Source organism: Oncorhynchus keta, chromosome 2 (assembly GCF_023373465.1).
Source record: "Oncorhynchus keta strain PuntledgeMale-10-30-2019 chromosome 2, Oket_V2, whole genome shotgun sequence".
NCBI classification, from domain to species: Eukaryota; Metazoa; Chordata; class Actinopteri; order Salmoniformes; family Salmonidae; genus Oncorhynchus; species Oncorhynchus keta.
The window spans coordinates 71038677-71061538 of record NC_068422.1 but is presented as its reverse complement, the minus strand read 5'-3'; the positions used below and the strand labels follow the sequence as shown (position 1 = coordinate 71061538).

Sequence of the window (22862 nt, the reverse complement as noted above, 5' to 3'; positions counted from 1 at the left end):
TATAAATGAATATATACTAGACTGCCTTGTGCACCTGCACTGCTCTCCCTCTAGCACAAGCTCTAAATTTCTCCATTCTCTCTCCGTCTTCTCATTCTTTCGGTCTTTCTGAGGAAGGGGGGGAGGAGAAAGGCGAGGCCCCTTGTTGTCAAATCTGTCAGTCTAGCTCAGCTTGGCCCCTCCTACCTTGGTGGAGGCAGTGAATACTGCTGCTGGTGCTCTTAGCAACGGTGTCTCGGCAACAGAGCCACGGCAACAGAGCACCACGGCAACGGAGTGCTGTGTCTCCCCTTATGGAGCTTCCATTGGGCGGGCCGGCGCTGAGGCACTACACCCGCAGCAGACCTAGACCACACCGACAAAACCAACACCTCCGCCCCAGCAGACCACAGGTACAGAGAGATGGAGAAAAGGGGGTGCTGTGTAGAGGCATAATGGAAAGGAGGGGGAGATGTGATAGGGTACAGTGGGAAGAGGCAGGGGAAGGGAGGGAACATGCCTGGTGCCTGCTTGATTCAAGGTACTTGGATCGCAACAGCAACCAGCTGCTTGCATATTCAACACCAATAGTGTGTGTTTGGGGGGGATTGCATTGGTGTATAGGATTGTGATTATATGTGGCTAATTTCTAGGGCTGTATAATGCTTCGTCTGAAGCTGGCGGGCTTTTTCTTGGTAGGTGTGAATTTTCTCCACCTTAGCCATCATCACCCGCCTATCCATTGTATGCCTGCCATTGGTACTGTATCAGTCACGATCAGAGTTAACACATGTAATGCTGCTTTTGTTGGATGAACTAAACCAAACCTAATCACATGGGCAGGCTTAGTGCCACAGGACATGACATCATAGGGTCTTACTGGTTTTCTGAGTCAGTCATTGGTAATTGTACATACCAATGGTAGTGTGATAATGTAGATCTAGGGGATATACAGTGGGGCAAAAAAGTATTTAGTCAGCCACCAATTGTGCAAGTTCTCCCACTTAAAAAGATGAGAGAGGCCTGTAATTTTCAACTATGACAGACAAAATGAGAAAAAAAATCCAGAAAATCACATTGTAGGATTTTTAATGAATTTATTTGCAAATTATGGTGGAAAATAAGTATTTGGTCAATAACAAAAGTTTATCTCAATACTTTGTTATATACCCTTTGTTGGCAATGACAGAGGTCAAACGTTTTCTGTAAGTCTTCACAAGGTTTTCACACACTGTTGCTGGTATTTTGGCCCATTCCTCCATGCAGATCTCCTCTAGAGCAGTGATGTTTTGGGGCTGTTGCTGGGCAACACGGACTTTCAACTCCCTCCAAAGATTTTCTATGTGGTTGACCTCTGGAGACTGGTTAGGCCACTCCAGGACCTTGAAATGCTTCTTATGAAGCCACTCCTTCGTTGCCCGGGCGGTGTATTTGGGATCATTGTCATGCTGAAAGACCCAGCCACGTTTCATCTTCAATGCCCTTGCTGATGGAAGGAGGTTTTCACTCAAAATCTCACGATACATGGCCCCATTCATTCTTTCCTTTACATGGATCAGTCGTCCTGGTCCCTTTGCAGAAAAACAGCCCCAAAGCATGATGTTTCCACCCCCATGCTTCACAGTAGGTATGGTGTTATTTGGATGCAACTCAGCATTCTTTGTCCTCCAAACACGACGAGTTGAGTTTTTACCAAAAAGTTATATTTTGATTTCATCTGACCATATGACATTCTCCCAATCTTCTTCTGGATCATCCAAATGTTCTCTAGCAAACTTCAGACGGGCCTGAACATGTACTGGCTTAAGCAGGGGGACACGTCTGGCACTGCAGGATTTGAGTCCCTGGCGGTGTAGTGTGTTACTGATGGTAGGCTTTGTTACTTTGGTCCCAGCTCTCGGCAGGTCATTCACTAGGTCTCCCCATGTGGTTCTGGGGTTTTAGCTCAAATCAAATCAATTTTATTTATATAGCCCTTCGTACATCAGCTGATATCTCAAAGAGCTGTACAGAAACCCAGCCATAAACCCCCAACAGGAAACAATGCAGGTGTAGAAGCACGGTGGCTATGAAAAACTCCCTCGAAAGGCCAAAACCTAGGAAGAAACCTAGAGAGGAACCAGGCTATGTGGGGTGGCCAGTCCTCTTCTGGCTGTGCCTGGTGGAGATTATAACAGAACATGGCCAAGATGTTCAAATGTTCATAAATGATCAGCATGGTCAAATAATAATAATCACAGGCAGAACAGTTGAAACCGGAGCAGCAGCACACCCAGGTGGACTGGGGACAGCAAGGAGTCATCATGTCAGGTAGTCCTGAGGCATGGTCCGAGGGCTCAGGTCCTCCGAGAGAGAGAAAGCGAGAAAGAGATAATTAAAGAGAGCATACTTAAATTCACACAGGACACCGGCTAGGACAGGAGAAGTACTCCAGATATAACAAACTGACCCTAGCCCCCCGACACAAACTACTGCAGCATAAATACTGGAGGCTGAGTATGAGTATGTAAACAAAGTGGCATAGTTAAAGTGGCTAGTGATACATGTATTACATAAGGATGCAGTAGATGATATAGAGTACAGTATATACGTATGCATATGAGATGAATAATGTAGGGTATGTAAAGGGATATCTACCACTAGAGGGATATCTTCAACCACCAACTTACCATCCTGAGACAAGGCCGAGTATAGCCCACAAAGATCTCCGCCACGGCACAACCCAAGGGGGCGCCAACCCAGACAGGAAGATCACATCAGTAACTCAACCCACTCAAGTGACGCACCCCTCCTAGGGACGGTATGAAAGAGCCCTAGTAAGCCAGTGACTCAGCCCCTGAAATAGGGTTAGAGGCAGAGAATCCCAGTGGAAAGAGGGGAACCGGCCAGGCAGAGACAGCAAGCTCACCGTTCTTGTGATCATTTTGACCCTACGGGGTGAGATCTTGCGTGGAGCCCCAGATCGAGGGAGATTATCAGTGGTCTTGTATGTCTTCCATTTCCTAATAATTGCTCCCACAGTTGATTTCTTCAAACCAAGCTGCTTACCTATTGCTGATTCAGTCTTCCCAGCCTGGTGCAGGTCTACAATTTTGTTTCTGGTGTCCTTTGACAGCTCTTGTGTCTTGGCCATAGTGGAGTTTGGAGTGTGACTGTTTGAGGTTGTGGACAGGTGTCTTTTATACTGATAACAAGTTCAAACAGGTGCCATTAATACAGGTAATGAGTGGAGGACAGAGGAGCCTCTTAAAGAAGAAGTTGCAGGTCTGTGAGAGCCAGAAATCTTGCTTGTTTGTAGGTGACCAAATACTTATTTTCCACCATAATTTGCAAATAAATTCATTAAAAATCCTACAATGTGATTTTCTGGATTTTTTGCTCATTTTGTCTGTCATAGTTGAAGTGTAACTATGATGAAAATTACAGGCCTCTCTCATCTTTTTAAGTGGGAGAACTTGCACAATTGGTGGCTGACTAAATACTTTTTTGCCCCACTGTATGTATGAGGTGTTGTTGATGTGTCTGTGTATAATCTGTGTGTCAGGGAAGTCTGAGCCCATGAGGTGACAATTTATGTAATAATTACTATGTGCTATATGAAGGAAACTGCTCTCAGTAACCTCCTGATATCCAACATAGCACTCTTTCCACCAATTGGAAACTCTTTAATTTCTATTTTTCGGGTAGTCTAACAGCGCTCACACACATTCTCACACACAAACACCTAATAATCACAGATATCATAACACTTATCATCTCTTTCTCCGTGCATGTGTGTGACACAGGAATTGGTGGTTGACAATGAAAATGGAGTCCCTGATCACATGGGGCGAGTTGATGAGGGAGTTGAGGAGTTCTTTACTAAGCGAGTCCTTCCTGTCGACACCCTGTGAGTATCTGACCAAACTCATCCTAGATAATCTGACTCTTCACTATCTCATACCCAACACATCTTAACCAGCTCACAGTAAACCTCTTTACATTTGAGTAATTTATGAGACGTTCATAACAACCTACAATAAGTACATTCAAGAAATATAATAAACAACATTTCCCGACCAGATTACCTGCAAGAAGGCCCTAGCTTGTCCAGGTCAGGCCACTTGGCCAGGAAAAACTCAGTGCCCTATGATTGACTAACACACACGCTGATCCTGTGCTACTCTGACTCTTCCTCCAGGAAAACACAGAATGAGGCTGGAGAACCTTCCATTACTGAACAGGAAGTGGAAGTAGCACCTACTAGCGCCGCCCCTTGCCCCGCCCCTTCCAGAACCCTAAGGAGGAAGCTGGGCGAGTTCTTCACCCTTAAAAAGCGGAGGGCTGTGAAATCAGAGGGAAGCCAAGAGGGGAAGGCCAAGAAGACCTCCATTGCCGACCTAATCCGGCCTCTCAGGGAGGCCACCAGAGCTGAAAAAGATAAAGTGAAGGAGAATGAAAAAGTGAAAGAGAAGGAGAGTGTGGATGACAACGTTGTGACAGGAGATCCAGTGGAAGCAGAAACCCCTCCTGATGGTCCCACTCCACTGAGGGGTGAGGCTCCACCCCGTCGTGCGCTAAGAGAGGGGAAGTCACAGTCTCTAATTCTACTCTCTGGATCTGCAGCCAACGCTGGGAACACCAAGAACACTGCACAAGGCAAGGTAGGTATTCAAATGTATTCAAACCGACCCTTGAAACAATTTAGAGCAATTTGGTAAATAATTCTACACCGCCTATGGAAGGATTGTTTTTGGTTTTATTTTGAGCATTCTTTAGTTTTGATTGGTTCTTATCGGCACTGACTGCTTCTCCTTGGTTCTGGTTAGTTTCAGAAACACTCATCTGACGGCCATCATGGCTTTGAGCAGCGCCTGCAGCTCATGCTACAACGTATTGGTGTGTCCAAAGCTCAGCCAGGAGAGACACAGGTGTGTATGTGTATTAATCTGAGTGTGTATGTGGTTGTGTGTCTAAGGAAAACATAAAAAGTCTTATTCCATTCTACAGAGTCAGGAGAGAGAGATGAAAAAAGCTGAATCAGAGGGTAAGTCCCTTTACTCATATAACAGTTGCTACAGTGTATGTGTGAGTCTGTGTATGGTGTTTGATGTGTGTGTTCCTTCATTTTCTGTCTCGGTTTCAGGCACTATCATCGATAATAAACCTGAGCCCCCACCCACATTTATGAAGCCCAGGACCATGTCCACCTCATCAGGTAACACACTCACGCAGACAAGCACGCACGCACGCACGCACGCACGCACGCACGCACGCACGCACGCACGCACGCACGCACGCACGCACGCACGCACGCACGCACACACGCACACACACACACACACACACACACACACACACACACACACACACACACACACACACACACACACACTATTGAATACAATTTTGTGTATCTTATGCTCATCTTCTTTCTATTTAGATACGAGACGTCCGGTCCGACAGAGTGTGTCCGCACATGAGTCAGCTGGTAAACCTGCTCTGCCTCCTAAGCCAATAATTAAGCGAGGCCCAACCCCACCTCCCACTGTCTCCAGTCATCTCACCCCTGAGAATGATCTAGCTCAAATACAGGAAGTAGAAGCGTGTTTCCCCACAAACCCCACCCCTACCAGTTCTGATACTGATACCTCTACCAGTTCTAAATCTATCCCCACTGACACCCCTATTCCCATCACTGTCCCAGATCCCACTGACCATTCTATTCCCATTGACACCATCCTTCACTCCCCTGTCCCAGATCCCACTAACTCTTCTATTCTCACTGACACCATCATTCCCTCCCCTGTCCCAGATACCACTAACTCTTCTATTCTCACTGACACCATCATTCCCTCCCCTGTCCCAGATCCCACTAACTCTTCTATTCTCACTGACACCATCATTCCCTCCCCTGTCCCAGATCCCACTAACTCTTCTATTCTCACTGACACCATCATTCCCTCCCCTGTCCCAGATCCCACTAACTCTTCTATTCTCACTGACACCATCATTCCCTCCCCTGTCCCAGATCCCACTAACTCTTCAATTCTCACTGACACCATCATTCCCTCCCCTGTCCCAGATCCCACTAACTCTTCTATTCTCACTGACACCATCATTCCCTCCCCTGTCCCAGATCCCACTAACTCTTCTATTCTCACTGACACCATCATTCCCTCCCCTGTCCCAGATCCCACTAACTCTTCAATCCCCGTTTCTACCACCGCTACTTCCTCTAATTCAACCCCCAATGACATCATCCCCTCTACGACCTCTGCACCCGTCCCTATCAATACTACAGCCCCTACCCCCAACACCACCACCTTCATCCCCAGTACTAACCCTGCCACAACCACTACCATTACCTCCATCACAACTACATCTGGCACTATGAATATTACAACTTCAACCCCCCCTACTGACATGAACTCTGGCTCTATCCCCACTATTACCCACACCCCAATTCCCCCTACCTCCACTGTCTCCACCACCCCAACCACCTCTGCGTCTTCCATCCCTAATCTAGCCACCATCACCATTACAAGCATTACTGCCCCAACACCTGTTTACACTAATACTGATACCCATACATCAACAACCCCCACCACTAATGCTTCTACCCCTACATTTACTGATACTGCTGCCTCAACTTCTACTGACTTGACAACTCCAACACTAAATACTTCCATCTCCATAATTGCTTCTGCTGCCAACAACACTTATACTCCCACCCCCACTACCTCTCTGTGTCCCACCCCCACTACCCTAATTACTAATTCAGTTACCCGACCTTCATATCCTGCTGCTACTATAACAACCTCTACCCTTAAATCTATGAATGGTGCTTCCACCCTTACCTCCATAAACTCTACTGACTCCAACGCTACCCAAACTGGAACTAACAATACCAGCGCAACTAACTCTGTCAACTTCACTTCTACCTTAAGTCCCACTAACTCTACTAGTCCTATCCCTACTTCCTCTACCAGCTCCACTTCCACTAAATGTGCTGCTCACACTGCTACTATCCCTAGCAGTCCGATTCCCATTCTCTCTACTAATCACTCCCCCACTGCCACTTCTATCCCCACTGCCACTCACTCAACTAACTCCACCATTACTTCCTCCCCCACATTGTCTTCTACTCACACCACTACTACCACTGCTAGTCCCATCCCAACTAACTCTACTAGCCTGACCACTACCCCCACCCCCATGAACTCTAGCCCCGTCACCACTATCTCTACAAGCCCTTCTAATATCACCACTATCTCTACAAGCCATTCTAATATCAACACTATCTCTACACGCCCTTCTAATATCACCACTGCCACTAACTCTTCTGTCCTCATCAGTACCCTCAGCCCCACTAACTCTACTACCAGCACCCCCACTAACCCTTCAAATCAAACCAACACCACTAAACCTACTAACTCTACTACACAAACCACTATCTCAATCCCCACTAATTCTGTTACTCATAGTTCCACTAACTCTTCTACTCATAGCCCCACTAACTCTTCCAGTCCAACCCCCACTAACTCTACTAGCCAAACACCAACTAATACTATTCAGCCATCACCTGAGGAGAGAATTAGCCCTAATCCTGCAATGGGACTGCTGTCCATGACTAAGGGTACAAGTAAGTGTGTGTGTTCAATAATAATAATATTGCTTGAAATTTGGAAGTAACCTGTTGAAAATAACATAATTTGTCCTTCCCTTACCTCTCCTACAGATGACCTGAATGCCGAGAGGGTAGAGAGGAACAAGGAGACGGAGAAGGAGAAACGTAGCAAGGAAGAAGATGTCAGGAGGGCTACAGGGAAAGAAAAAGAACAGAAATCACTGGCGAACTACATAGACAAAACCATAAAAGAGGAGAAGGAAGAGGGTCTGCAGAAGGTGGATGGGATCATGAGGCAGGGAGTAGAAGGGACCAAATCAAATGAGGGTAGAGAGCTGTGTAAAAAGGATTGGGATAAAAAGAGGGAAGGAGGGACTAATGGGTCAGATGAAAAAGAGTTCAATACTAAGGAGGTGGTAGACAGCAAGTCAAACAAGGGACCAACTACTGTGATAGAGGCAGGGGAGGCCACAGTAAAAGAAACGGGGGAGAGTCCATGGGACTGAGTACCGGAACCACATTACAGCAGCAAACCGCAGAGGGTGGAACATCAGACCAAAGAACTGAGACCCCCTCTGTGTTACACAAATGGACTGACCCAGCAACGTGTCCTTTTTTTCACTACCATGTTTACATTTGCATTGCACGTATTGTATGATTATGTAATACATTAACTGTGGTGAAATATGTTTACAATAGATGGATATGAGACATATAGTTACTTATGATTATTAAAATGAATATTCATAATGTCATGATGTCTTTATCACGCTTCAGTCCATCTGTTAGTTCCTGGCTCCAAATCTCTTTGTAATGTCTATAACTAAGCCTAAACCAGAAATGTATGACAAAGGGTGGTGAAAGGAGAGAAGGTCTGAGATAGAAGTGTTTTTTCATGGTAGTACCAGAGTGAATCCTTGCCCTATTCCCATATGCCCTCGATGACACACCTTGAGGGACAGAAATGATTGGATTGATGAAGGTAATATGTGGTAGCAGAACACATATCTGGCCATCACCTGTCTCCAAGGACAAATTGTCAAGCAATTACACAAGGAGATGTTGCTCCCGGTACTCCTATAGGCATAATTCCTAAATCTCCTTTCTTTTTTAAGGGTAGATGAAGGAACTGTACAGGCGTTCTCCATAAGTACTTTAATAAAGACATTTTAGAAAAGGGATCATGAATGGACGAGGAAAGGAATGTAACGTGTGTGCAGTGGGACAGGACACATTTCGGTATCGAAATGGCGTGAACAGTGTTCCCATGATAGGGGACTGCAGTGGGAACCAATTGCTGTGGAAAGGTTCACCAACGGAACGTAAATAAAGTAACACTCAGTGGAACCGCTACATTTAACCAGGCTCAAAAGTGGTTATCGTTGTTTTACTATCAGGTGAGTTGCAATATCTATTTGCCTCTGATCCCAAATGTAATAGTATACATCTGAACGACATGACGACCTAGGGCAGTGGTTCCCAACCGGGGGGTACATGGCCTATCCACAGGGGGTACGTGAGTAGAATCATGAGACCATAGGCCTACTGGTCAAATACTTCAGGGGTACTCCGGGCAGAGCAAAATTCAGTTGGTGGTACAGTAACAGAAAAAGGTTATAAACCACTGACCAAGGGGGGTCTACAGTAACTAACTAACGTTAGGTGTAGGCAGCTAAGTTTGCGGTCACACGAGTAGGAGGAAGACCTCGACGTACAGTTCACAACAAAGCTCGATATGGATATGATCTATTCTATTAGCTAGACCTAGTTCTAATTGATCTTAGTTTAGTTTGTAAACTAGTTATGTGTGTAAAAGTTAGTACCATGAGAGCCTTTTCACTGCAATGTTTAGCTAGCTAATACATCCACAATTGTGTATGGATATTATAGTCACCACACCAGTTAGTGTAACAGGTAACTAACTAGCTATTATACTGAAAATAGTATAAGAGACTAGTGCAACTCTCAACTTATTCTGTACATGCCTGTCTCCAGTGTTTTAGGGTGTGTGGCCATGACTCGGGGTAGGAGGACTAAGTTGGAGCCCTGGATAGAGCAGGTCATCCTGAGTTATGGCACAGAGCCAGAGGAGAAGAAGAACACTCTGATGAAAGCGCATGTTGTGGGGGTAATGAGGCATCTACTACATACACTTCATTCAAGGCCTGTGTTCCAAGTTTAGAAGGTGTGTGTGTGTGTGTGTGCGTGCAAGAGGGCACTTATTTTACACACACCTTTTTTTGTGTGTATTTTTTACCCTTTTTTTCTCCCCAATTTCATGGTATCCAATTGGTAGTAGTTACAGTCTTGTGTCATCGCTGCAACTCCCGTACAGACTCGGGAGAAGCGAAGGTCGAGAACCATGAGTCCTCTGAAACACAACCCAACCAAGCCACACTGCTTCTTGACACAATGCCCATCCAACCCGGAAGCCAGCCGCACCAATGTGTCGGAGGAAACACCGTACACCTGGCGACCGTGTGCACTGCACCCGGCCCACCACAGCGTCGCTAGTGCGAGATGAGACAAGGATATCCCTGCCGGCCAAACCCTCCCTAACCCAGATGACGCTGGACCAATTGTGCGCCGCCCCATGGGCCTCCCGGTCTCAGCTGGGTGCGACAGAGCCTGGACTCGAACCCATAATCTCTAGTGTCACAGCTAGCACTGTGATGCAGTGCCTTAGACCACTGCACCACTTGGGAGGCTGCACACACCTTTCTGTCTCTCTCTGTAGGTTGGCCGGATGTCAGAGTCCCAGGCCCGGCAGACTGAGGGTTTGACAACGTTGCTGTTCCTCTCTGATGGAGTGGTGCACATCCCCGCCATACTGACCCAGGACGCCTGGGAGACTCTTCAGGAGTGAGTTAACATTTAGGACAAGCCAAGGGGCCTATGAGATCGTATTAAATTACATGTATGTCATTTATAAACCATATCTTGTTAAGCCCAGTACAAATCTAACAGCCAACATAAGGAGAAACAAGACGAGACAAAACATATTAATAAGATAATATGCTTTTCCATCTATCTGTATCCTCTGGCAGGCAGGAGGACCGTGAGTGCTTCTCCAGTCTCATTAATTGCACAGTGTGTGTGTTTTCATACACACTGAAGTTCAACATGGACTCTGAGCAGGTGCGTGTGAATGATCCTATAATACTGGTACTAGTAGTCCTTTGGTCTTAGAGAGACAGTTCATGTTCTTTAGTCTTTACCACTCATATTTTATTTTACTCTAAATGTGTCCTCATCTCCTCAGACAAAGAGCCAGTTTTACTTATCGGTTGGTGAGCTGACCACCACATCAGCTGGGGCTGCTAAAGACAACACCCCTTGCTGGTAAGAGACGCACATCCTGGCCTCTAAATCCAGACACATACACACCACAGGAGGTTGGTAGCACCTTAATTGGGGAGAACAGGCTCATTCTATTGACTGGAGTGGATTGAGTGAAATGGTAACAAATGCATCGAACACATGGTTTCCAGGTCTTTGATGCCATTCCATTTGCTCCGTTTCAGCCATTATTATGAGCCGTTCTCTCCTCACGATCCTCCTGTTCTACACACATTAAATGTAGTGACTCTCCAACTGGCTTTTGTTTCAGCACATCGCTCAACTCAGTCAGACAAAGGATCTGTACAACATGGAGGTGAGCATGGGGTGTGTGTATTTATTATTTATTTTAATTAACTAGGTAAGTCAGTTAAGAACAAATTCTTATTTACAATGACGGCCTACCAAAAGGCAAAAGGCCTCCTGCGGGGATGGGTCTGGGATTAAAAATAAATTTTACAAAAAATATAGGACAAAACACATCACGACGAGAGACAACAAAACATTACATAAAGAAAGACCTAAGACAACAACATAGCATGGCAGCAACACATGACAACACAGCATGGTAGCAACAAAACATGGAAGCAGCACAACATGGTAGCAGAACAAAACAGGATACAAACATTATTGGGCACAGACAACAGCACAAAGGGCAAGAAGGTAGAGACAAGTGTCTGTGTTTGCTAATTTTTTGTTGTTGCGTATAATACATGTGTACATTACGTTGTATATTGTATTTGTTGATAATGTGTTTTCTTTTATCCCCAGATCCCTGCTTGCTCAGGATTCTGTCCATACTCAGAACACCCAGTCTGGTACGGAACTCTATACACTCTGCACTACATTGATGATTTGTATCCTTGTTGTTTGCCACACCTGTGTATATGACTGTGTTTCCTGTCTCCTAGAGTTCAGTCTGTCAGAGCTGCTGGGGGAGTGGCAGCATGACTGGCGCCAGTCTCTGTTGAAGGATGTGATGGAACTCCTGAGGACGCCTACAAACCTCCCCTCCCCACAGGCCTCAACCTCCAACGCCCTCACATACACTGGCACCAGATGGGCTTTTGAAAGGTTCAGATATAAGGTGTGTGTGTGACCAAACTATTAAATGTAAGAAAACAGTAGGAAATCTGCAACTTTACAAGAAGGTTGTTGTTCTTTCCTAGAGGGAGGATACTTTCAATGTCCCTGTGTCTCACCTACACATCCCAGATGATCTGAGTCAGAAACTGCACGCACCCTCAGGTAACATTTAAGGGTGCCTCACCATCTCTCTCACTCCTGAAAATCATCTATACCTGTTCTGTCTTTCTGAACTGACCGTTGTGTTTTATTTAGAAGACAACAGTGAAACGCAGAGTGGACTGGTCCCTCCATCTGAAGACAGACCGACAGACCCACCAGAGACAGATCAACCAATCGTTGCTGCTGACAGCAGGCAGACTGACAGGCCAATGCCTCTGGAGAGAAGACATCCTTCCCATGAGCCCACACTTTCTCGTGACTTATGTTTGTTAACTGGTCCGTGCTGTAGATTAAGTATTTGTTATCAGTTACTGCTAGCTGAAGTATGCTGCTACCACAATAGAGCCCAGTGTGTGTACAAATATCTCTATTTTTCTCTGCCTCTCTCCAGAGGAGAGTATGGATGGCGAGGTGGTGTCAGGAGTGACCGGAGGAGCAGTGGCGAGCCCATGGGACATGTTTGCTCCAGCAGCTGAGCTGCTCAGGACCTCCTCTGCATCTGATGGTGTGCTCCTTTCCTTTTAACTTTTGAATCATTTAACCTTTACACACACACACACACACCACACCATGCACATTTATCTTTGTGCCGTACTACAGATATTATGACTTCTGTCTCTCATTGGTTCCCTGACAGAATCCATCACCTCGGAGCCCCTCCCCCTCCAGAAGAGCCAGTCTCTGCTTGACTCCACTCCACAACCAGTCACTCTTGCAACATTTCCCCTGGCAACCAGCACCCAGGTGCCATCCCTGACCCCTGGGGCCACCCAAAGGTCAGGCGAGCGCTCCCTTCCTCCTTATCAAAAACCAGGCCCCTCCCACAGCCTACTCCCCTCCAGTGGCTCCTCCTTCACTGTGAGTCTATCTACAAAGAACCAACACTCTGGCATGAAGCTCCACCACGGTAGCTCAACCACAGCACATCAACTTACAATCACAGAGCAGCAAGATCAGGTGGAGGAAGAGGAGGATGTTGTGAAGAGGTGGTGTAGTAAGGCTAAGAGGAAGAGTTCCGTGCAGACCTCCGAGGATAATGATATCACCTTGGAGGAGGAAGATATGCAGAAGAAACGCAGCCCGCCCTCCTGGATGTTTGAAACTCAGGATATTCCCAGGATTGGGGAGGGAAGCAGCTGCAATCAGAACGCAGTTGCAGCAATAGCCCCCCAGAGGCCCTCCAATGTAAGGGCGACCAGTTTTAAACCAAGAAATAGGATTTATATTGACCATTTAGTGGAATTTTGAACCTGTCCATTTTGTTAGATTGGTGTGAAGTAAATTATCTGTCTTGCTCTCTCAGGTTCACAGTGATGGCACTTTGTTCTCATATTCTTATCAGCTGTGTGGCCACATTTCGAAGGATTTAAGCCATTTAAAGTGAGTAAACCGTGTGTGCGTGTGTACCGTGCCTTCGGAAAGTATTCAGACCCCATGGCTTTTTCCACATTTTGTTACTTTACAGCCTTATTCTAAAAGGGATTTTTTTTTAATTGAAATCCTCAGCATTCTACACACAATACCCCATAATGACAATGCGAAAACAGGTTTTTAGAAATTTTTGCAAATGTATAAAAAAACAGAAATACGTAAGTATTCAGACCATTTGCTTTGAGACTCGAAATTGAGCTCAGGTGCACCCTGTTTCCATTGATCATCCTTGAGACGTTAAGTCTACCTGTGGTAAATTCAATTGATTGGACATGATTTGGAAAGGCACACACCTGTCTCTATATGGTCCCACAGTTGACAGTGCATGTCAGATGAAAAACCAAGCCATGAAGTCAAAGGAATTGTCAGTAGATTGTCCACATTAACTCAGTACCTCCTGTATATAGCCATGTTATTGTTATGTAATTTTCTTGTTACTTTTTTATTTTATTTAGTAAATATTTTCTAAACTTTATTTCTTGAACTGCGTTGTTGGTTAAGGGCTTGTAAGTAAGCATTTCACGGTAAAGTCTACACCTGTTGTATTCGGAGCATGTAACAAAAAAAAAGTGATTTGTTTTAGAGCTCAGAGACAGGATTGTGAAGAGGCACAAATCTGGGGAAGGGTACCAAAACATTTCTTCAGCATTGAAAGTCCCCAAGAACACAGTGGCCTCCATCATTCTTAAATGGAAGCAGTTTGGAACCACCAAGACTTCCTAGAGCTGGCGGCCTGGCCAAACTGAGCAATCGGGGGATAAGGGCCTTGGTCAGGGAGGTGACCAAGAACCCAATGGTCACTCTGACTGAGCACTAGAGTTCCTCTGTGGAGATGGGAGAACCTTCCAGAAGGACAACTATCTCTACAGCACTCTACCAATCAGGCCTTTATGGTAGAGTGGCCAGACGAAAGCCACTCCTCAGTAAAAGGCATATGACAGCCCGCTTGGAGTTTTCCAAGAAGCACCTAAAGACTAAGACCATGAGAAACAAGATTATTTGGTCTGGTGAAACCAAGATTGACCTCTTTGTCCTGAATGCCAAGTGTCACTTCTGGAGGAAACCTGGCACTATCCCTACGGTGAAGCATGGTGGTGGCAGCATCATGCTGTGGGAATGTTTTTCAGCTACAAGGACTGGGAGACCAGTCAGGATCGATGAAAAGATGAACGGAGCAAAGGACAGCGAGATCCTTGATGAAAACCTGCTCCAGACCGCTAAGGACCTCAGACTGGGTAGAAGGTTCACCTTCCAACAGGACAACGACCCTAAGCACACAGCCAAGACAGCAGTGGCTTTGGGACAAGTCTCTGAATGTCCTTGAGTGGCCCAGCTAGAGCCTGGACTTGAAACAGATTGAACATCTCTGGAGAGACCTGAAAATAGCTGTGCAGCAACGCTCCCCATCGAACCTGACAGAGCTTGAGGATATGCAGAGAAGAATGGGAGAAACTCCCCAAATAGAGGTGTGCCAAGCTTGTAGCACCATACCCAAGAAGACTCAAGGCTGTAATCGCTGCCAAAGGTTTAACAAAGTACTGAGTAATGGGTCTGAATACTTATGTAAATGTATATTTCTAAAATCCTGTTTTTGCTTTGTCATTGTGGGATATTGTGTGTAGAATGATGAGGGGAAAAAAACAATTTAATCAATTTTAGAATAAGGCTGTAACCTACCAAAATGTGGAAAAAGTCAAGGGGTCTAAATACTTTCTGAAGGCACTGTATGTGTGTACAATGTGTAACTGTGTGTGTGTCTGTCCGTACGTATCCTGCAGGATTCCTGATGGCATGTTGCACTGGGCTGTACGGTACCTGGTCCCTTCTATGCAGACGGAGGTTGTCAAGGATACACAGCTGCGACCCCAGACTCACCCCAGTTGACAACCTGAGGTCATCACCCCCATCTTCCCATTGTGTTGAATCCATAGTGTACAGAGGCAGCTTTGTTTTTTTATGAATCTCTATTGTTATGTTTATGTAACATTCTGAATATTGATACATATACATTAGTAATTGAATTGTCAACTCTATTGTGAAGCAGGCAAATGTGAATTTATCAACAGCAAGATAATTTCATTGTCAGTTACACAGATGTTCTTTCCTTAATTTGACATTTGAATAACACACATGCACGTATTTCCTTATGCAAACATTCACTGGCTGCGATAATAAAATACAAATCATATCAGATGTCCTCTAGAATAATTTTTTCAAAATATAAGCACAACAAAAATAGTCACAGGTACATAATGCTTGTACATAGTGTTTTAAACAATTATATCTACTCAATGGAAGCCAGTGTCATGTGCTGGTGGGGTGGGGGCTTGCCCTGGGGATTCCTGAAGAGGCGAAGGCATACAGGAAAGGGTTGAGGCAGCTGTTGATGATGGTGAAACCCATGAGGATACTCCAAGCTGAGTCACACACATTCTCCACAACCTCATTCTGCACAGCCAAGTTCACCAGGGCCAGCAGGTTGAACAGGTGCAGCGGAGTCCAGAAGCAGAAGAAGGACACAACGATGCAGGTGACCAGCTTGGTCAGCCTCCGCTGCCTGAACAGGGCCGCCTGGCTCACCCTCTTGTGGAGGTAGAAGTAGGACGTCACCAGGATGCAGCAGGGAACTACAAACCCCAGCAGCGTTTGGACAAGTAGGATGGCCATTTCTTGTCTGAGGTTCTGGTAGTGCGAGCTGCAGAATTGGCGGTTGTCGTATGTCTTGACGTCAAATACAGAGAAGGTGGGAGAGGCAATGAACCCTGCCAGCCCCCACAGAGACAGGAGGAGTGCCTCTTCCCCCATACGGCCCAGCCGCGCCCAGCTGTGGGGGTACAGCACCTGGACATAGCGCTGCACGCTCAGCAGGGTGATGGTTAGCACACTACCATTCAGGCTGCAATAGTTCAGAAAGAAGAGCAGCTTGCAGGCGGCAGAGCCCAAATCCCAGTTCCTCAGAAGGTTGTTAATCACTAGAGGCAGGCACAGCAAGACCATCAGGTCACACAGTGCCAGGTTCAGCATCAGACGCATGTTGAAGTTCCCACTCTCAAATTTCCGCCCCACGACAATCAGAACCACCACATTCCCAGGAATTCCCACCATGCAACAGAAGCCCATGATCACGCTGGGCATCACGCGGGCCATGTGCCAGTACGGATAGGACTCAGGCTGCTGCATGGGGCTGAACTGTCCAGACTATTAAAATCCACAGAGAATGCTGGTTAGAAACTCAACAACTCAACAGTCATCCCCCAGATTGGCTTAACTACTGGTGGTAGTGATGATATGCTGTGAACAAAGAGTACCTGTGTATGACTCTGGGCTGGGCCTGTTTTGAATATACAACGTGTACACAGCTCTGTGTTATGTGAAGGTAACAGCCTACCAACATGACACACTCATGTATAGCCTCCTGACCCATGAGAGTTACAGGAAAACCTCAACAGAGGTCCATAACTCCCTCACAAACTTTTATCACCGCCTGGTATGGCAACTGCACCGCCCGCAGGGCTCTTCAGAGAGTGGTGCTGTCTGTCCAACGCATCACCGGGGGCAAACTACGTGCCTTCCAGGACACCTACAGCACCAGACGTCAAAGGAAGGCCAAAAAGATCATCAAGAACATCAACCACCCGAGCCACGGCCTGTTCCCGCCACTATCATCCAGAAGGCGAGTCAATACAGGTGCATCAAAGCTAGGACTGAGAAACTGAAGAACAGCTTCTATCTCAAGGCCATCAGACTGTTAAACAGCCATCATTAGCCGACTTTCACCCGCTTACATAACCCTGCACCTTAGAGGCTGGGTTACGTAACCGGGCTGGCCACTTTAATAATGTTTACATACTGCTTTACTCATCTCATATTTATATACTGTATTATATTCTACTGTATTTGCCTTTTTAAATAAAGGTGAATTAAAAAAATAATAATTTTGTCAGTGCCACTCCGACATTGCTCAATGTAATATTCATATATTTCTTAATTTCATTATTTTACTTTTAGATTAGTGTGTATTGTTGTGAACTGTTACATACTACTGCACTGTTGGAGCAAGGAATATAACCACCCACAATAACATCTGCTAAATATGTGAATTTGATCAATACAATTAGATTTGATGGAGGAAAGTGCTTTTATTGATGAACCATCATGACCTTATCCATGCAGGGTTATAGTTTTTACATTTAACACAACCTTTGGGTTATGTTGGACAAGGGCAAAGCAATTGGATAGAGTTCGACCACCTCAGAATTTAGTCTCTTGAAGTAAGATCTTCATCTACAGGAGCTACTTTATTACTGGTTATTACACTCCAGCACGATAGGTGGTGGTACTGCCGAAGTATACCTACTGTATCAAACACGGAACAGGAAAAGGAGAAAGGGAGAAGACAATTTGCGCATGGTTACGTCCTTCCATTTTTCTTTGTTATTGTTATAATACATGTTTTGCATTGCATTTCTACCAGAGTATTTTGGAGTTAGATTTTGTTTAGTGGCATTGGAGCAATGTCGAGTGTGCCTGCTCCGAATCGCTCATCCGCCGGCTGGCCGCGCGGGGTCAGTCAGTTCGGCGGGAACAAATACATGAGCGCGCCTGCAAAACCACTCAGCCTGGAGAGAACCATTAATTTGTGAGTAACAGGATGAAGGGGGGAGGAGGATTGGTTTCTAACTTCAGATTATGTGTGTATGTATCGTGGTTATGCAAAGACTACTAAAATACCAGTCTCATTCAATTGTATGGAAAAAATCATGGATTGCAAGCTTTGCAGTAGCCAAAATCCGACGAAAGTTAGACGTTGGTTACATTAGTCGGAACACGGCTATGACACGATCAGGTTAGCACAGAGTTGGCGAGAGATATGGCTCGGAAAATTGACCTCAATCCCAGTTATTCCAACAAATCGAGAATATTTTTTAATGACTGCTAGTTTTTTAGTCAGTATGCTAGGCTAATGCTATAGCAGCCCATTGGATTCCATGAAAAGTTTTAATCCTAGCCGAAGATGGTGGATAAATAGGAACCTTAACGATATTGTCTGTGTAAGTGGGCGTTTCATCTCTCGCGTGAGCATGCGCCCCCCCCGTGAGCTCCTGCCTCAATAATTTTTTTTTTTTTTAAATGTATAAACTGGGTAGCTCAGGTCCTGAATGCTGATTGGCTGACAGGCATGGTATATCAGACTATACCACGGGTATGACAACATTTATTTTTACTACTCTAATTACGTTGGTAACCAGTTTATAATAGCAATAAGGCACCTCCGGCGATATAAGGTTTTGTGATATATGGCCAATATACCACGGCTACGGGTTGTGTCCAGGCACTCCATGTTGCATCGTACGAAAGAACAGCCATACCACCCCCGGGCCTTATTGCTTAAATAACTAACCCAAGATTGTTCATCTGTGTCATTTACAGTGGTAGTAAATTAAGCATCGTGAGCAGAATTATTATAACAAATCAAAACGGAATTAAAAAGAAGGCTGAACTCCAAAAAACAAGTTGGCATACAACAACTTCCATTAACAATATTAAACAGGCTAATTAACATAATTTACATAACGATGAACCCATGTATTGAAATTTGTATTCATATGAATTAATCTATTATGTTTGTAAAATGTGAAACAAGTACAAGCTAGCGAGATCTTCTTCTTTAGGATTTGATTGTCAGATCGCATCCAACTTTTAGGTGCATACACCACCACCTATTGTACTGCTGTGAGACCATTCACGGCCTACCTACCTAAATTCTTGATACAGTAGTGGAAAATTGCCCCTCCTACTATTTGCCCTATAATAATAAAAACTCCATCCCATTCCACTATTTAACCCTATCTAATCCTACTCCAGACCACAGGTCAGAACACTACCACTCAACACCCGCTAGTGAGATCCTATTGGCACGTTGTAGCATGTATTTGCATATTTCCGTTAGGGAACGCCTACTCTGAAGTGCGTGTGTGTGCAAGAACTCAATTCACTCGTGCACTCCTAAACAACACCACCTTTAGAAACTTTGGAAAAGGGTTAAATCTACAAAATGCAGTCCACTCTGTTACAGATTATAGTTTTGGAAACAGAAAATATTATTAAGATCAAATGTATTAAGATCAAATGTTTAATTGATGAGAAAATTTGCAGAATGTCTGCCAAAATCCATCTCGCTCCATCTTCTCCCACTGCCAGCCACTGGGCTTCCTCTCAGTGAGCGGAAATGCCAACCAGATGCTTCACATTTACATCAGGTGAAATATCTGGCTTGTTCTGTTGGCTCATTCTTCTGTCTTTGGTCTACTTATTGTCCCCTCCCTTTCACTCCACCTGTCCCGCCCAGAGAACATTTGCCAGTGAGATGTTTCGCCCTGGGGCACCCACGGGACGGGGGCAATAAGTAAACCAGAGTGGCCCCGCCCCGATCAGAAAAAATTAGAGAGTGGGGCGTCTTGCTTTCTCTACCGTCTCTGGCGTAGTGTTGGGGTGGGCAACTACTGGAAGTGTTGTCGAATCTAGTGGACTGCTATAGCATTAGCTAGCCTAGCATGCTGACGAAAAAACTAGCAGTATTTAAATCTCGATTTGTCATTTAGGATGATGAGACCATTAGTAGTACGCTGCCATCTCCCATCCCTGGATTGAGGTACGTTTTCCGAGCAGTATCTTGAGCCGGCTCTGCTCTGTCCTGATCGTTGCATAGCCACCTTCCGACTGGAGAGAGAATGTGATGAACGTCTATTTGGATTCTGGCTAGCTTTGCAACTGGTTCTGTCCTATTTGACAGCCAAAGTTTGTGACATAAAAATGATGATGAATCGATAGTCTACCGTCCTGTAGATGCATCCTCATTCAAAAGCTATATAGTGTGTGTTTGTGGGGGGTTGACTGGGTAGCAGTGAAGGTTGCTGAGGGGAGGACGACTCATAATAATGGCTGGAAGGAACGGAGCGATTAGTATGGCATTGAACACATGGAAACTGTGTGTTTGACGTATTTTATTCCATTCCACCGATTCCGCTCCAGCCATTACCACAAGCCCTTCCTCCCCAATTAAGGTGCCACCAATCGCCTGTTCTGGGTAGTGTGTGCATGTTATTAGAGGCATGCTATGGGATGTGCACCCTTAAAAATGGTATTCATAACATTGTGTTTCAGATACCCTCTCACCAACTACACATTTGGGACCAAGGAGCCTCTGTATGAGAAGGACAGTTCAGTGGCAGCACGGTTCCAGAGGATGAGGGAGGAGTTTGACAAGCTGGGCATGCGGAGGGCAGTGGAGGGAGTGCTTATTGTCCATGAACACAGGTTGCCCCATGTACTGCTGTTGCAGCTGGGAACCACCTTCTTCAAACTGTAAGCACTACCACCAACCAAGCACAGCCTGCAGGACTTACACCAACAGTCTGTTTGTTTTTAAAGTGTGCATGCATGTTTGTATGGTTCTCTTATAGGGTTGTCTGTATTTCTCTTGCAGGCCAGGTGGAGAGCTGTGTCCGGGGGAGGATGAGGTGGATGGGCTGAAACGCCTGATGACAGAGGTACGATACACATGCACTCTCAAAGGAGGCCGGCCAAGAGTTGGAATCACAACCTCAGATGACATCCATCCTAGCGTTCACTTAGCTCTCAAACTCTTCTTCTCTGTATGTAGGGTTTTCAGCCATTCCATTCCCCTACGTTTGGCTCTGTGTAAACTCCAATTTCAATGCTGTGTTTTAACGTTTAGAAACATCAATAATTATTGTTTTGAGAAATAATCTTTTAAAAAATAACTTATTGTAGCAGGTTTGCACACATTGTGTGCCTCCAGTTGATGAACAACACTTCCTCCCCAGTTAGCTCACACACAGGTAGCTAATTAGCACAGGTGGCAGCCTATGTCTGCTGTAAACAAGTGCTGTAACATGGAGATATGGTCTTGTGGGAACACAAACCTAACCCTATAAAGGTGTGTAGTAATTTCCAGTTTGAAAAAAAAAAAATATATATATATATATATATTTTTTTTTTCGCTGATATGAAAGATGCATTCTTTATGCTTCCAAAACAGTACTGCAAGTGATGCGTGTTAATATTTAGAGAGTGTCAGGGGCTCTTAACAAATTGCTAAAGTAGTTTGCATCTACCAGTGGGGTAGCATTCTCTAAGATCCTGCAGGAAGCCTTGATGCCATAGTTATTGTCTTTACTGTGTCTTTGTCAGATCCTGGGCCGGCAGGACGGGGTGAAGCAGGATTGGGTGATCGATGACTCCATCGGAAACTGGTGGCGCCCCAACTTTGAACCCCCACAGGTGAGCACATCCCCAACACACAGTATAGTTTATACTGAAATGTATCGAGGAGGAGATATTGAGCCTACAGTAAATATTTGTGTTTGTCTGTTCTGCTGCAGTATCCCTACATTCCAGCCCACATCACTAAACCCAAGGAGCATAAAAAACTCTTCCTGGTTCAACTGCAGGAAAAAGGTAAGTTCCCCTTAGCTAGTCAAAATCTGTTCTACATACTCTATACACATAATCTTGAGTAATATTTGCTTCTGTGTCTCAGCTCTGTTTGCAGTCCCAAAGAACTACAAACTGGTGGCAGCCCCTCTGTTTGAGCTTTATGACAACGCCCCCGGCTATGGGCCAATCATATCCAGCCTACCGCAACTACTAAGCAGGTAGTGTGTGTGTTGTATATTGTGTATTAAGCACTTTTGTGTGTGTGTTAGAATGAGTGTATAATGGGTGTGTGTGTGTCAGCTCAGGTATGCTGTATATTCATATTTATTTCCTGTAGGTTCAACTTTATCTACAACTAAATGGTATGAGAATGGGCACAGTGGCTAGCTGACTCTGTGAGTGCAGCCAATTATGGGTGAAATGAAGACATGGAGGTGAAGTAAAACAATGTGGGGAAATCCAAATAAGGCTACTAACCTCTGGCTTCCCGGTAAGGCTGAACAAAAAACCCACCACCTCAAGAGAAGGGACTGTAAATGTGCTGTTTACAATGATGGAAGAAAATACACTGTCAGAATTTTTGTTTGGATCTGAAAAAAATCTGTAATTTCTTATACTGCAACCCAGTGTCTCAAGAATCAGATTTTATGCTCTTGCAGCAGAATACATTTGTTTGATTAAAGAAACAACAGCATTGAGTTTCCTGTTGTGTTTTAACCTGTATTACTGTCATGCTATTTCATTTTCTTTAAAATAAATGAGTCTTTTCATTTAGACTTGGTCTCTTATAACAAGT

The 22862-nt window shown here is 45.1% G+C and overlaps 4 protein-coding genes across 5 annotated transcripts; 3 read left to right on the top strand and 1 right to left on the bottom strand.

Annotated features, from left to right (window-relative positions):
* Nucleotides 1–203: 203 nt before the first annotated feature.
* On the top strand, nt 204–8343 carry LOC118362463 (capping protein, Arp2/3 and myosin-I linker protein 2-like). Its single transcript, XM_052482107.1, has 8 exons — nt 204–392; nt 3765–3868; nt 4160–4622; nt 4788–4889; nt 4969–5005; nt 5105–5176; nt 5402–5449; nt 7700–8343. The coding sequence occupies exons 1-8, from the start codon at nt 294–296 to the stop codon at nt 8092–8094; spliced, it is 1320 nt and encodes a 439-aa protein (XP_052338067.1). The 5' UTR covers nt 204–293; the 3' UTR covers nt 8095–8343.
* A 457-nt stretch (nt 8344–8800) lies between these two features.
* acd (ACD shelterin complex subunit and telomerase recruitment factor) lies at nt 8801–15797 on the top strand. Of its 2 annotated transcripts, none has more exons than XM_035738503.2 (14): nt 8801–8985; nt 9584–9716; nt 10326–10450; nt 10636–10726; nt 10851–10930; nt 11199–11243; nt 11699–11745; nt 11839–12014; nt 12097–12175; nt 12272–12451; nt 12567–12680; nt 12813–13360; nt 13479–13555; nt 15385–15797. In XM_035738503.2, the coding sequence occupies exons 2-14, from the start codon at nt 9603–9605 to the stop codon at nt 15488–15490; spliced, it is 1782 nt and encodes a 593-aa protein (XP_035594396.1). In that variant the 5' UTR covers nt 8801–8985; nt 9584–9602; the 3' UTR covers nt 15491–15797. The 2 variants fall into 2 exon arrangements, with proteins under 2 accessions (XP_035594396.1, XP_035594387.1); XM_035738494.2 differs by having other exon boundaries at nt 8803–8985; nt 12269–12451.
* A 113-nt stretch (nt 15798–15910) lies between these two features.
* Nucleotides 15911–16786, bottom strand: LOC118362456 (leukotriene B4 receptor 1-like). Its single transcript, XM_035742801.1, has one exon. It carries the CDS (start codon nt 16784–16786, stop codon nt 15911–15913), a length of 876 nt encoding a protein of 291 aa, XP_035598694.1.
* Nucleotides 16787–17968: 1182 nt separating this feature from the next.
* On the top strand, nt 17969–22842 carry LOC118359769 (cleavage and polyadenylation specificity factor subunit 5-like). Its single transcript, XM_035738482.1, has 7 exons — nt 17969–18245; nt 20771–20971; nt 21093–21156; nt 21821–21910; nt 22012–22087; nt 22170–22284; nt 22404–22842. Exons 1-7 carry the CDS (start codon nt 18121–18123, stop codon nt 22423–22425), a joined length of 693 nt encoding a protein of 230 aa, XP_035594375.1. The 5' UTR covers nt 17969–18120; the 3' UTR covers nt 22426–22842.
* Nucleotides 22843–22862: the final 20 nt, after the last annotated feature.

Coding starts and splice junctions, on each gene's coding strand:
- LOC118362463 (XM_052482107.1), top strand. CDS start 294: ATGGAGCTTCCATTGGGCGGGCCGGCGCTGAGGCACTACACCCGCAGC. Junction 5,006..5,104: donor GAAAAAAGCTGAATCAGAGG/GTAAGTCCCTTT, acceptor TCTCGGTTTCAG/GCACTATCATCGATAATAAA. Junction 5,450..7,699: donor GTCCGCACATGAGTCAGCTG/GTAAACCTGCTC, acceptor CCTCTCCTACAG/ATGACCTGAATGCCGAGAGG.
- acd (XM_035738494.2), top strand. CDS start 9,603: ATGACTCGGGGTAGGAGGACTAAGTTGGAGCCCTGGATAGAGCAGGTC. Junction 11,746..11,838: donor TACTCAGAACACCCAGTCTG/GTACGGAACTCT, acceptor CCTGTCTCCTAG/AGTTCAGTCTGTCAGAGCTG. Junction 13,556..15,384: donor AAGGATTTAAGCCATTTAAA/GTGAGTAAACCG, acceptor CGTATCCTGCAG/GATTCCTGATGGCATGTTGC.
- LOC118362456 (XM_035742801.1), bottom strand. CDS start 16,786: ATGCAGCAGCCTGAGTCCTATCCGTACTGGCACATGGCCCGCGTGATG.
- LOC118359769 (XM_035738482.1), top strand. CDS start 18,121: ATGTCGAGTGTGCCTGCTCCGAATCGCTCATCCGCCGGCTGGCCGCGC. Junction 21,911..22,011: donor CCAACTTTGAACCCCCACAG/GTGAGCACATCC, acceptor GTTCTGCTGCAG/TATCCCTACATTCCAGCCCA. Junction 22,285..22,403: donor CTACCGCAACTACTAAGCAG/GTAGTGTGTGTG, acceptor TATTTCCTGTAG/GTTCAACTTTATCTACAACT.